This window comes from Lepus europaeus, chromosome 11, assembly GCF_033115175.1.
Source record: "Lepus europaeus isolate LE1 chromosome 11, mLepTim1.pri, whole genome shotgun sequence".
Classification (NCBI taxonomy): Eukaryota; Metazoa; Chordata; class Mammalia; order Lagomorpha; family Leporidae; genus Lepus; species Lepus europaeus.
This window is the reverse complement of record NC_084837.1, coordinates 61,920,260-61,934,065: the sequence shown is the minus strand read 5'-3', so window position 1 is coordinate 61,934,065 and position 13,806 is coordinate 61,920,260. Positions and strand designations below refer to the sequence as shown.

Genomic DNA, 13,806 nt, shown 5'->3' with positions numbered 1-13,806 from the left:
GGAAATGGCTTTCACATCACCTTAAGAAATTTGTGTTGGGGTCAGTGTTGTGGCATAGCAGGTAAAGCCAGTGCCTGAACAGCCGGCATCCCATAAGGGTGCTCATTCAAGTCCTGGCTGCTTCACTTCTGAGCCAGCTCTCTGCTGTGGCCTGGGAAAGCAGTAGAAGATGGCCCAAGTCCTTGGGCCCCTGCACCTGTGTGGGAAAACTGGAAGAAGCTCCTGGTTAGTGAACCAGTGGGTGGAAGACCTCTCTCTCTCTTTCTTCCTCTCTTTCTCTCTGCCGCTGCCTCTGCCGCTGCCTTTGCCTCTCTGTAACTCTGCCTTTCAAATAAATAAATAGATTTTTTTAAAAACAAATTTGTGTGTGTTGAAGGAATTGGCATATACCGGAGAGAATATCAGATCTTATCTCTTTTTTATAACTGTAGATATTTATTTAGTGAATATTGAACAAATAATTTTTTAAATTGATAGATCCTTCTCATTATGAGGATGAAGGCATATTTTTCCCCGTGTTTCACACTCAAGTCCCTCCAGAAGAATATGAAAACCATCTGCAGAGTGTCAACCGAGGTATGTTCCACTTTGTAGTTATACATATTGTCACAGGAATGCTGCCTGTGCACAGAAATATCCATGAGTGCAATGAGTTGATGTAATTTAATTCAGAGGTGTGAGTAGGAGTAGGTGGGGTTCAGGATCACACATGATTGGTTATGAGTTGATCAGTGTTGAAGCTAACTTAAGAATTCATTATACCATTCTCTTTACATTTGGATGTTTGATATTTTGTGTAATAAAGAGTTAATAGAGTGGACGTTTAACCTAGCAGTTATGATGCCTGTATCCCACATCAGAGTACCGGGGTGGATTCATTCCTAGCTCTGGGTACTGACTCCAACTTCCTACCAATGCAGCAGCAGTGTGGCTCAACTGATTGGGTTCTTGGTATGCAGGTGGGATACTTGGGTTGAGTTTTGGTCTATTGTCTTCAGCTTTAGCTACTGTGGGCATTTGGGGAGTGAATAGGGGATGGAAATTCTCTCTCTCTCTCCCTGACTCTCTCTTTTTAATGGTAATAAAAAGCAGCTGGCTGCAAGTAATGGAATCCTACCTTAAAAAAAAAATATAGAAAAGATCTTAGTGGTATCAATGTATTTTAGTCATTGATAGGGAGGCTCAATTCCACAATCCTAGAGAAGAGACCAAACCACTCAGCTTGGATTCCTTCCACCAACTTGTCTAGTGCAGCGAAGGTTGGGGTCACTATAGGAATATGACAGCTTGGCTATATCACCACTAACCTGGGGAGGAGAAGAAAATTATTTCTAGAGAGACAATATTGGCCATATAATCCAATGTTTTTTCCTCACAATTTATTGCAAGTGTGTTATGAATCCAATGTTATATTAGTTTTTTCAGGTATGGTCTATTTCCTGTTTTTTGTATTATAATGCTGTAATTTAAAGTCTTTCACAATGAACAGGTCACTGTGTTTTCTGAGTTTTCTGCATAAACAGTTTTTAGTATATGATTTTGTTAAAAAGTTTGTTATTAAAATTTTTGCAAATTCAACTTAAAATTCAATTTAAAAATAATAAAAGAAAAATGAAACTGTCATAAGTGTGGGTATGGCTGCATTTAATTTGAATTATTTTAATATATTTGTTAAATTATTATGAAATATCAACTTAAATAAACCTCATATTTTAATTAAAAAGGCTACATAACTTAAATTATGGCAAAAATGATATATTTTAAATCTAAGGTAGCCATGAATGAAGAAAGTAACTCATGCTTTAACTATTGGTAGTTAATTTAAAAAATTACGTGATTCATTAAAAATTAAAGCCTCTGGAGAGGGCACTTAATCTAGTGGTTTAGATGTCTGTATCCTACACTGGAGTACTTGGGTTCTGTTATTGGCTGTGGCTTCTGATTTCAAACAGCTTCCTTCTGTTGCAGACCCTAAGAGGCAGCAGACGATGGCTTAAGTAATTGGGTTTCTGGTACCCACGTGGGAGACCTGGACTGAGCTCCCAGCTCCTTGCTTCTGTCCTGGGCCAGCCCAGGCTCACATGGCGTTTGAAGAGTGAACCAGCGGACAGAAGCTCTCTGTCTGTGTTTCTCTATCTCTCAAAGAAATAAAAAATAATAAAATAAAAAACCCAATGATAAAGAACAGAATTATTTGCCTAAAAACTTACAACTTAAATATGAGTGGTTTTTATTTGAATTTAGTTTTGTTTGAAATGAATTTAAATCTAGAGATTTTATTCTTTTCCCGATTATTTCCAGCTGTTTTCACCAAACTTTATCCATTAATGTTTAAATTTATTAAATCTTTGATAAATAGTTATAAATATACCAAATGAATAGCTCTTTTCTTTTTGCCATGGTTACTGAACCTAATAAACCTTGTCTAGATTGAGCTACTGACATATTTTTTTGTTTTGGACTTTAATGTGGCAAGTTGTCCTGTTTTGTAGGGTGATCTCCATTTGTCATTTAAGGAGATTCTTTTTTTTTTCCAACTTTTATTTAATAAATATAAATTTCCAAAGTACAAGTTTTGAATTATAGTGGCTTTTCCCCCCATAACCTCCCTCCCACCTGCAACCATCCCATCTTCCACTCCCTCTCCCATCCCATTCTTCATCAAGATTCATTTTCAATTATCTTTATATACAGAACATCAACTTACTATATACTAAGTAAAGATTTCAACAGACTGCACCCACACAGACACACTAAGTATAGAATAATGAAGGTTTAGATGACCTATTTTAAAAGCTTTAATGGTGATATAGTAAATACAAGGTATTTATTCAAATGAATGAGTCCTCTTTCTTTTTCTTTTTTAAAAGGTTTGTTATTTATTTGAAAGGCAAAGTTAAAGAGAGAGAGAGAGAGAGAGAGAATCTTCCATCCTCTGGTTCACTCCCCAGATGGCCACAAAGGCTGGGACTGTGCCAGGCTGAATCTAGGAGCCACAAAGGCTGGGACTGTGCCAGGCTGAATCTAGGAGCCTGGAGCTGCTTCTTTGTCTGCTACATGAGTGTAAGGGCCCAAGCACTTGGAGCATCTGCTGCTGCTTTCCCAGGTGCATTAGCTGAGAGCTGGGTCAGAAGTGGAGCAGCTAGGGCATGAACTGGCACCCATATGGGATGCCAGGCAGAGGCTTAACCTGCCACACCACAACACTGGCCCCCACAAGTACTTTTCTTATCCTTGCTTTGAGCCCTCAGGGTCAGAGAATCTTAAAGGTTTACTTGAGCCTCTTCTCAAAGATTGAGTAAAACTGATAAACTGAGATGTCCTGTGGGAGTGTGTACATATGAGAGTTAGAACATCCAGGACACATATTCCCAGGCCTTTGTTAAAAGACAAGCTTGAGTAAAAAGTATTGCTCAGAAAGAGTGTTAGCAAGTTAATAGACTAGCAGAAAGTAATGATAGTCTTTAAGGAAAAGTTTTGTTTCATAAAGACTAAAAAAATTACATATCTTAAAATCCCCATCACATCAGTGATTTATTCTTTCTGTATATACCTTGACTTTCTGTTCATATCTTTTATCATTCCTAAGGAGTCAACAGCAGGAAGATTAATATATGATAATGAATAACTCAAGAAGTTTTAAGAAGATTTTGGTGGATGTTATGGTTTATCTTTTTAAGAGAAGTATCTCTAGACATTAGGCTCCTGAATTTGGATTTAGTTGCTAATTTTTATGTATAGTTTATTTCTTGCATATTTTAATATATATATGCTTAGAGTGAATTTTTTGTATACTCCATAATTCTTAAAAAAATTTCAAACTTTTTTGATATTAGATTTTACTCATGATGTGGAACGAAATGATTCATTGGTCAAAGCTGAAAAGAAACCTTTCTCAAATATAGAAAAGACTGAACTCAGGGGTAAACACAAGCAGGATTTTATTAAGCGAAACATTGAGGTATGTAAATAGAAAATTCCAGGGCAGAATTAAGGACTAACTGAATTGCATAAATGGTAATAGTATGTTCAGTGTCTTTTTTTTTTTTAAGATTTATTTATTTTTTACTTGAGAGTCAGAGTTACACAGGGAGAGGAGAGGCAGAGAGAGAGAGAGAGAGAGAGGTCTTCCATCCGATGGTTTACTTCCCCAGTTGGCTGCAACAGCTGGAACTGCACCGATCCGAAGCCAGGAGCCAGGAGCTTCTTACGGGTCTCCCACACAGGTGCAGGGGCCCAAGGACTTGGGCCATCTTCTACTAATATCCCAGGCCATAGCAGAGAGCTGGATTGGAAGTAGAGCAGCCGGGACTAGAACCGGCGTCCATATATGGGATGCTGGTGCTTCAGGCCAGGGCATTAACCCAGTGCACCACAGTGCCGGCCCCTCAGTGTCTTTAAATACATTTTGATCATGATAAATCTATTAATAATTGAATTAGTATGAATGACCAAAGGAAACATTTTGTAAACCAATACTTCACTATTTTCTATTTCATAACAGTTTTTTAAATTATTATTTATTTGACAGGTAGAGTTATAGACAGTGAGAGAGAGAGACAAAGGTCTTCCTTCTGTTGGTTCACCCCCCATATGGCCGGAAGTGTGCTGATCTGAAGCCAGGAGCCAGGTGCTTCCTCTTGGTCTCCCATGTGGGTGCAGGGCCCAAGCACTTGGGCCATCCTCCACTGCCCTCCTGGGCCACAGCAGAGCTGGACTGAAAGAGGAGCAACCGGGACTAGAACCTGGTGCCCATATGGGATGCCGGCGCTGCAGGTGGAGGATTAACCAAGTGAGCCACCATGCCAACCCCTCCATAACAGTTTTAAAAAATTATTGTTTATTCATTTATTTTAGGGAATGAAACAGGGACAGAGAGCATTCCTATCCATCTGCTGTCTCACTCCATAAATACAAGCCCTGCCAAAGCCAGGGGCTAGAAATGCAATCCAGGTCTCCTGGTATGGTTGGGAGGGACATAATTACTTGAGCTGTCCTCTGCTATCCTGATCCATCCTATCCTATCCTTACCTGTCCAATCTTATTCCCTCCCTTTAAAAATACTTTTTGTTTATAATTTGAGAGGGAGTTCAGAGGAGAGACAGAGAGAGGCCTTCTATCCGCTGGTTCACTCTCCAAATGGCCTAACAGCCAGAGCTGGGCTGATCCGGAGCCAGGAGCCAGGAGCCAGGAGCCAGGAGCTTCTTCCTGCTCTTCCATGTGGGTGCAGGGACCCAAACACTTGAGCCATACTTCCATGGCTTTCCTAGGCCATAAACAAAGAGCTGGATCTTAAGAGGAGCAGCCGGGACACCAATTGAAACCCCTATGGGATGCTGACACACCAGGCAGAGGCTTAGCCTAGTATGCCATAGTGCAAGCTCCTATTCTATCCCTTTTTAAAATGCTAGGAGTGGGGCCGGCATTATGGCTTAGTGGGTAAAGCTGCTGCCTGCAACTCTGGCATCCCATATGACCGCCAATTTGATTCCTGGCTGCTCCACTTCCAATCCAGATTCCTGCTGATGTGCCTGGGAAAGCAGCAGAAAATGGCCCAGGTCCCTGGGTCCCTGAACCCATGTCGGAGACCAGAAGCTCCTGGCTTCGTTCTGGCCCAGCTCCAGATGTTACGACCATTTGGGAAGAGGACCAAAGGATGGAAGACCTCTTTCTCTGTCTCTTCCTGTCTGTAATTCTACCTTTCAGATATAAAAGTCTTAAAAAAATGCTAGGGGCAACTAACATTGATTTCACCACCATAGTTTAGTTCTTGCAATCTGAAAATAATTTATTTAGATAATAGCACAGACTATGTTTCCTGGATCTTAAATTACATAGTATCAGTTTTTTTTTTTTTTTAATAAAATAACAAGACTGATTTTATAGCCCATGCATCTAGAACTTCGAATGGAAAAATGCTCCTGTCAGAGCAGCTGGAGTTGGCCAACTGTACCCTAGTGAACCTCCTGGAGCTGGTCACTGGCCTTGATTAGCTCCTGGCTACAGAAGTTCTTTCTTGACTTTGTAAGTCCCACAGACTGACTTTGTTTGTTTTCAAGGCAAACTCAGACTAACCAAGGGCACAGGGCTCCTGTATTAGATCACATGCTAATTAGTTTACAATAAGAAATATAAATGGGCTGGGCAGAAGGCTCATGGCAAACCACTTCGGCAGCCAGTAACTTGCATTAGTGAGTGTGAAGTTTAACATGGGGAGAGAGTGAAGTAATTCCTCATAATTCAAATCTGATTGTTTTTTACATAATTGACTTATTTCCAGGCATACTGGATTCCTGTGTCAGTCTGCCACTGCTAGGACTGGCCTCTGGGCTCTTGAGTTTTCTGTTTTCTATCTTCCTATGATTTTCTTCAGGAAGCCTTCTTCAACTTGATCTGTCTGTGGTTTTGTACTGGCCATGGCATGTTCATTTGTTGCTTAGTTTCCGTGTGCAGTAGAGTTTCCCCCATATCCAACTTCTTGCTGATAGGGACAGCAGTCCCACCATAGATTTCCCATGATCCCTTTTAGCAGTAGTAACTTTATTTAATAATTGAATCTTTATTTAAATTCTTCATATGATATTTTTGAAGTTTAAAAGTAGTTTCAGGGGTAGGATTTGTGGTGCACTGAGTTAAGCTGCTGCTTGAGACACCCACATCTCACATTGCGTGCCTGAGATGGAGTCCTGCCTCCCCTTCTGATCCAGCTTCCTGCTGATGTGCCTGTGACACCTTGTGAATGATAGTCCAAGTACCAGGGTTCCTGCTACCTATCTAGTATACCCATATGGAGTTCTTGACTCCTGACTTCAGCCTAGCCCAGTCCTGACTATCGTGGGTATTTGGGGGGAGGGGTGAACCAGTAGATGGAAGATTTCTGTGGGTTTGCAGATGGTTTCTGTCTGTCACTCTGCCTTTCAAGTAAGTAAATAAGTAAATAAATAAATAAAACTCTAAAAAATTAAAAGCAGTTTTAGTTATTGGATATATACCACAGAAGAAGTGCCAAGATTTCTATGAATGTCTTAGGAAATATATTTTTGCCTGTGAAAATCTATATATATACTTTATGCATTTCTCTTTCTTTGTATATCTTTATATACATGAGTACTTCAAAAAGCTTATGAAAATGGAGTTAAAACTTAAGTTTATTTTCATGAAAAATGTTTTGAAATCCATGCATATGAGAGAAATATTAAGTTTATGGAAGGTGTGTACTATGAAAAAAATATGCATGGATATCAAAATGTTTTACAGCAGAATAAATTTATCTTTTATTTCTATATTTATAAATTTTCAGAGGTCTCATATCATTTTGAAAATTGCTCATTTTATTATATTTTAAAATTAAATGTTGTTGAAATGGTTAACAAGAGAGGACCTACATAATGGGAATACATTTATTTGTAGAATGTTCCTATACAAATAATTTGACACAAAATAAGATTACCTAGTAAATGTAAAATGCCTAATCTTACAAATTTTACCTTATATCTGTATTGTAGGAGTATCTGGTTTCATGTTTATTTTTTTGAACTCTAAATTGTTCTGAATGTTTAGTATTTTCCGTTAATACCTTCTGTAGTTGGCCAAGAATTCAAGAGACCTAGTGGTTATGACTGATGAAGAGAAGAAAAGACTGGTTGAACTTTTGAAGGATTTAGATGACCAAGATTCAGTGCTGCCCAGTTGTGAGGTATGTAGACTTACATGGGTGATGACATCTATACTTTATAGTTCTTTGATTTCCTTTTTCATGTTATTGACCCATTATCACAAATTTACAGTAATTTTTCAGATTATGAGGTAATATTCTCTGGCTTTAAAAATAATTGCATTTTACAAATTTGTTTTAGAGTTTATTCTTTGTCAATTCATTATTGACTCTGAAAAGATTACTTTATGTCATTATAAGAGTGATTACGATGTCTGCCCTTGCTTTCAACAAAATTGTATGTATGTATGTATGTATATATAATGTTAACATGTGAAGTGAATATGGCAAAATGTTAAACGTTAAATAAAAAAAAATGACAACACACTGGTTGTCACAGTGATAACCTTACTGTGATGTGATGGGCTTAGTCACTGATGACACATGAATGTGTTTCTCTTTTCTTTTGGACATGCCCTGTTATTCCTAAACTGAGTTCGTGGTGTGTCAGTGTAGTCTGCAGTAATCCTAAAGAAATCCCGCTCCTATCCAGTTAACCCTGAGTATCCTGTTCCCTGGAGAGTCTGGTGGGGATGAAGTGGGGACACAGACTGAGGTGAAAGTAGGAACAGCATGTAATCTAGGGGGTAAACAAGTCCCCAGGTTACATAAGGACTGCAGTGGCCCAGCATTTGCATGCATTTGCCTAATGAACTTGTAGAATTCTTTACTTACAGGAAGAGAAACACTCTCCCATCTTTCTTGAAATGTTTAGGCCTGTTGTCTAAATTTTATTCCATATGTATATATATGTATGTATGTATGTGTATATACATATATATATATATGCATAATTTACCTGTTTGAAAGGCAGAGTTACAGAGAGGCAGAGAGAGAGAGAGAGAGAGAGAGAGAGAGAGAGAGAAAGGTCTTCCATCCATTGGTTCACTTCTCAAATGGCTGCAACAGCTGGAGCTGAGCCGATCTGAAGCCAGTAGCCAGGAGCTTCTTCCAGGTATCCCACAGTGGTGCCGGGGCCCAAGCACTTGGGCCATCTTCCACTGCTTTCCCAGGCCATAGCAGAGAGCTAGATCGGAAGTGGAGCAGTCAAGACTTGAACCAGCATCCATATAGGATGCCGGCCTTGCACGTGTAGCTTTACTCGCTACACCACAGCGTCAGCCCCTATTCCCTGTATTTAGTAGAGACATGATGGAGTGAATGAGGCTGGCACCCTGCTTGGATCCCCTTTACCTGGTGCCTGTCTGAGTCCATCTCCAGCACCTTGCTAAGGGCATACAGCTGTCCCTTCCCCCAGGCCCCCAAAATGGGATGCGCTCTGTGGTGCAGTTTGTAGTCTGGAGCTTCCACGGGGATAATTCTGAAGCTGGTCATCAGCTCAGAGCATGTCCTGGCTTGGCCCTGTGCCCTCATTCTTCTCATGGCCCCGCTTCCAAAGGCACTCCCCCAATTAGTCCATTGAGCAAGAATCCTTGTCTCAGGTTCTGCATCCAGAAAACAGAGCTTAAGACACAGGTTTAGCAGATAGTTTCTGCTTCAGCGCCAAAAGTGATGCATGTGCAGTGATACCTGTGACCTGCGTGGGAGGACGGGTGTTCAGTGGCAGCCAACACAACATCAGCTGCTGGCTGCTGGTGGAAACCACCTCTCTGGGATGCCCAGATCCTTCAGTTTCTCAAGAGAAGCTGGAAATCCAGATTCTTATGAGAAATATTATCCTACTTAATTGTTGAGAATAAATGCCATTTAAAATTTCATGGGAGCAAACACAAGCACCCCAACATATGTACCAAGCCTACAGACTGTTGCAGATTATGACCTCTAAATAATGTTTGCTGAGATGGGCGGAGACCTGCGGGGACTGTTTGGGAATGGATGAAGGTGTTATTATGGATGAAGTAGGGACAAGAATGAGGTGAGGCAAGCTGCTAAATGCCCACATCATTCTGAGATAGTTTAGCTTGACTTATCTATGGTAATTTGCTTATTTTATTAACAAAAGTTCTGACGACAACAAGATTTAAGGGACCTAGTTTTATTATTGATTGTGAAATTGGGCAAGGAACTACTCCCTGAGTCTCCGGATATCAAGCCATGGCATGATAACTCTTCTTTAAACATTCTAGAAAAGCTTTAACTGAATTTTTGGGGCCAGTGCTGTGGTGTAGCAGGTTAATCCTCTGCCTGTGGCACTGGTATCCCATATGGGTGTCTATTCTAGTCCCTGCTGCTCCACTTCCAATCCAGCTCTCTGCTATGGCCTGGGAAAGCAGTAGCAGATGACCCAAGTTCTTGGGTCTCTGCACATGCATGGGGGGCCCAGAGGAGCCTCCTGGCTCCTGGCTTCAGATAGGTGCAGCTCCGGGTGGTTGGGAGCCATTTGGGGAGTGAACCAGTGGATGGAAGACCTTTTTTTGTGTCTCTCCCTCTCACTGTCTGTAACTCTACCTCTCAAATAAATGAATAAAATATTTATTAAAAAAACCCAGTGAATTGTTAATATTGCCTTTTGTATATTATTTTTGTTAGCATTTATTTCTTGTACCTTTATTTTACACTTGATCTTAGCCAAAAGGCCAAGAAGTGATGTGTACATTTATTTTAAAGTTTTGTTATATTTTAGAGATCTTTCATAAATACCTTGTTGCTGGATTGTTGTTGATTTTATCTTTAATTTTTCTTTGTTATTATTTCCTTATTATTTACATTTAAATGAAGATTTTTAATTTGTTCATGATTATTATTGCCACTAATTTTTGCTCTGTTTCCTGCCATCAGATTTTATATTTTATTCATCATATTTGTTCTGTTTTCTTCACTTTATCTCCATATCCTCTTGTAGTTTGAATTTCAGTATCCTGTATCTGATTTGCCACTGTTAACCATCAAGTTCTTTAATACCTTAAAACATATGTTGTCTTTTCAACTTCAATAATTAGTTTCTAAAGTTCCATACCTTAAGAAGGCTAAATCTTTATTATGCTTTTATTTCCTGTTTTCTTTCCTCTGGGATATATTGAAATCATCTTGAATTTTAATTCCAGAACATTATACAATTTTACCTTAAGATCAGTGTGTTTCTTGTACATTAACAATCTTTCTCAACCAAATTCAGTGCACATTTTTAGTGATATCATTAACTGTCTATTTGTACTCAGCTCACTATTTACATAAATAATTTTTTGCATAATTTTTCTGGATTTTTTTTGAGAAAAATTCCTCCAAAGGAAAATTATTATTGGGATAATTTTGAGTGTTTGTATATTCTAAAATTTATTTTTCCTTCATTTGAATGATAGCTTGGGTAGTAACTAAATTCTAAGTGCAGAATTCTTTCTTTCTGGAAGCATGCAGGATTTTTGTATTTGAGAAGATTCACAAGTTTTATTTATTTATTTGACAGATAGTAAGGGAGAGAGAGACAGAGAAAAAGATCTTCCTTCCGTTGGTTCACCTCCAAAATGGCCGCTACGGCTGGAACTACTGTGGTCTGCAGCCAGGAGCCAGGTGCTTCCTCCTGGTCTCCCATGCGGGTTCAGGGCCCAAGGACTTGGGCCATCCTTCACTGTCTTCCTGGACAGAGAGCTGGACTGGAAGAGGAGCAACTGGGACTAGAACCCGGTGCCCATATGGGATGCCAGCGCTGCAGGCAGAGGATTAACCAAATGAGCCACGGCGCCAGCCCCAAGATTCATAAGTTTTGTCAGATTATGTGTGACTTTAAAAGCATTGTTGTTGCTCGGTGCCTTGAAGGCCTTCTCAGTCTGAAGGCTCACTGGTTCTTCAAGAAATCATAATATTTTTTCTCCCTTCTCTCATCTCTTTTCTCTCTGGGATACCTGTAAATTGGAGTATCAGCTGAGAATGTGATTGGCTACAAGTAACAGATAACTTTATTAACAGTGGTTAAACCAATAATAAGTTAATTTTTCTCCAGTAACAAGAAGTTCAGGAGTGTCTTCCTGTCTTCTTGCTCCACATTCTTAGTGTGGCTTTTGTTTCTAGGTTTGCAAGATTGCCGCTGTGGCCTGTAGCCAAGTTTTCTAGGCAGAACTAAAGAGTAAAGGGCAAAGACACACTTCTCTGAGGCTTTGCCTCTTCTTCTGAGGAGGTATGGTATCTCAGAAATTCCACCTGCATCTCATTGCTAAGCTGTCACATAGCTGTTTGTTTTGTATGTGTCTGCAAGTAAGGAGTATTTGGTTATCTTACCTTCTAGTTTTTGTAGCAAGGTAGGCAAGGAAAAAGGGAATCAGGAGGAGGATCAGGTGGAGGACCTGTGTGGAGGACCTCCTGGATTGCTTTTCCAGGTCTTAGGACATTTTATTCTCATAATGTTCATCTTTTGTGCATTTTGTTCATATGAGCTCATTTTGCAGTTTTCCAAGTTGAGTTAATGATGTCTCTTCTGCTGCTTAGCCATGTAGATCTATTTGATGAAAGTCCTTTCTTTTTTTTTTTTTTTTTTTTACAGGCAGAGTGGACAGTGAGAGACAGAGAGACAGAGAGAAAGGTCTTCCTTTACCGTTGGTTCACCCCCCAATGATCCAAAGCCAGGAGCCAGGTGCTTATCCTGGTCTCCCATGCGGGTACAGGGCCCAAGGACTTGGGCCATCCTCCTCTGCACTCCTGGGCCACAGCAGAGAGCTGGCCTGGAAGAGGAGCAACTGGGACAGAATGTGGCCCCCTGACCGGGACTAAAACCTGGTGTGCTGGCGCCGCAGGTGGAGGATTAGCCTATTGAGCCACGGCGCCGGCCTGATGAAAGTCCTTTCAACAAGTCCTTTAATTAGCTGATAAGGAAGATAAATGTAATATACAGAAATTATATAAGGCTAGCTCAATGATGGCACGTATTAGAACAGCAGATCACAGGAGGGAGATAATAAGTGCAGTGAGAAGAATTTAGGAAAACTTGAAGGAAGGAACTGATTTACTTGCAGTCTCAGACCTCAAACTTCTTGCCATTCCTCAACTTCTCTGTGCTCTTTCAAATCTCTGCATTTTCAGATATTCCTTTTCTTATATGCCCAGCAACCTCATCTTTGACAATTGCCTGCACAACTTAAAAATGATGAATGGAGGGTCCAGCACTGTGCACCGCCTGTTCTAGTGTAGTGGGTAAAGCCACTGCCTGCAGTGCAGGCATCCCATTTGGGTACTGGTTCAAGTCCCAGCTGCTCCACTTCAATCCAGCTCTCTGTTATGGCCTGGTAAAGCAATGAGGATGGCCCAAGTCCTTGGGCCCCTGCACCTGCGTGGGAGACCTGAAAGAAGCTCCTGGCTTTGGATCAACTCAGCTCTGACTGTTGCTGCCATTTGGGGAGTGAATCAGCAGATGGAAGACTTCTTTCTCTCTCTGTGCCTCTGCCTCTCTGTAACTATGCATTTCAAAGAAATAAATAAATCTCTTTTTTAAAAGGATGGCTGAAATGATAATTTTGTCCTAATTCCTCAGAACTCTTATTCTCCAGTTCTTTATTATGACAAGTTTAGTATTAAACTTGTATTAGTATTGATTCTCTCTAGGATGCTTGCTTAGAATCTTAAAAAGATTTTCCTCTGTGTTGGAAATCCACACTTGGAACTAATGCCTCCACTGTCACCCTTGCCAACAAAATAAGTTCTGCATCAGATCTCAGATTACTCACATATGTTAGTATTGAAGGGGTGAGTCTGATTGCTTGGCCCTGCCTGAACCCTAGCTTTAAAGACTGTTGAAGAGCGTTTTCTCCATATGTCTTGGGAAGGCAAGGATTAAAAGCTAGAAATTTCCTACACATAGAAAGGGAATATAGAAGCTACTAGCCAAAATAATAATGATAATGATAATGATAATAATTAAACAAAATAAAACCATCTATCTATTCTATAAAATTTCTTTTTGTAATTGTATAGTGCATGAAACATTTAACTTACTATTGAATTTTTTAAAGATGTTATTTATTTATTTGAGAGGTAGAGTTACAAACAGAGAAGGGGAGAGACAGAAAGGACTTCCATCCACCAGCTCATTTCCCAAATGGCTGCAATGGCCAGAGCTGGGCCAGTCTGAAGCCAGGAGCCAGGGGCTTCCTCCAGGTGCCCATCATGAGTGTAGGGGCCCAAGTACTGGGGCTGTCTTCCACTCC

General features: G+C 40.1%; 1 protein-coding gene across 5 annotated transcripts in view; it reads left to right on the top strand.

The window, feature by feature from the left end:
• FSIP1 (fibrous sheath interacting protein 1) overlaps positions 1 to 13,806 on the top strand; it is a 217,411-nt gene that overhangs the window by 52,934 nt on the left and 150,671 nt on the right. For 4 of the 5 annotated variants that reach the window (XM_062205606.1, XM_062205604.1, XM_062205603.1 and 1 more), the window contains 3 exons: positions 478 to 576; positions 3,837 to 3,961; positions 7,586 to 7,696. In XM_062205606.1, the coding sequence (XP_062061590.1) occupies positions 478 to 576; positions 3,837 to 3,961; positions 7,586 to 7,696 (335 nt within the window). The remainder of the gene's footprint in view (positions 1 to 477; positions 577 to 3,836; positions 3,962 to 7,585; positions 7,697 to 13,806) is intronic. The other variant, XM_062205607.1, reaches the window with a different exon arrangement.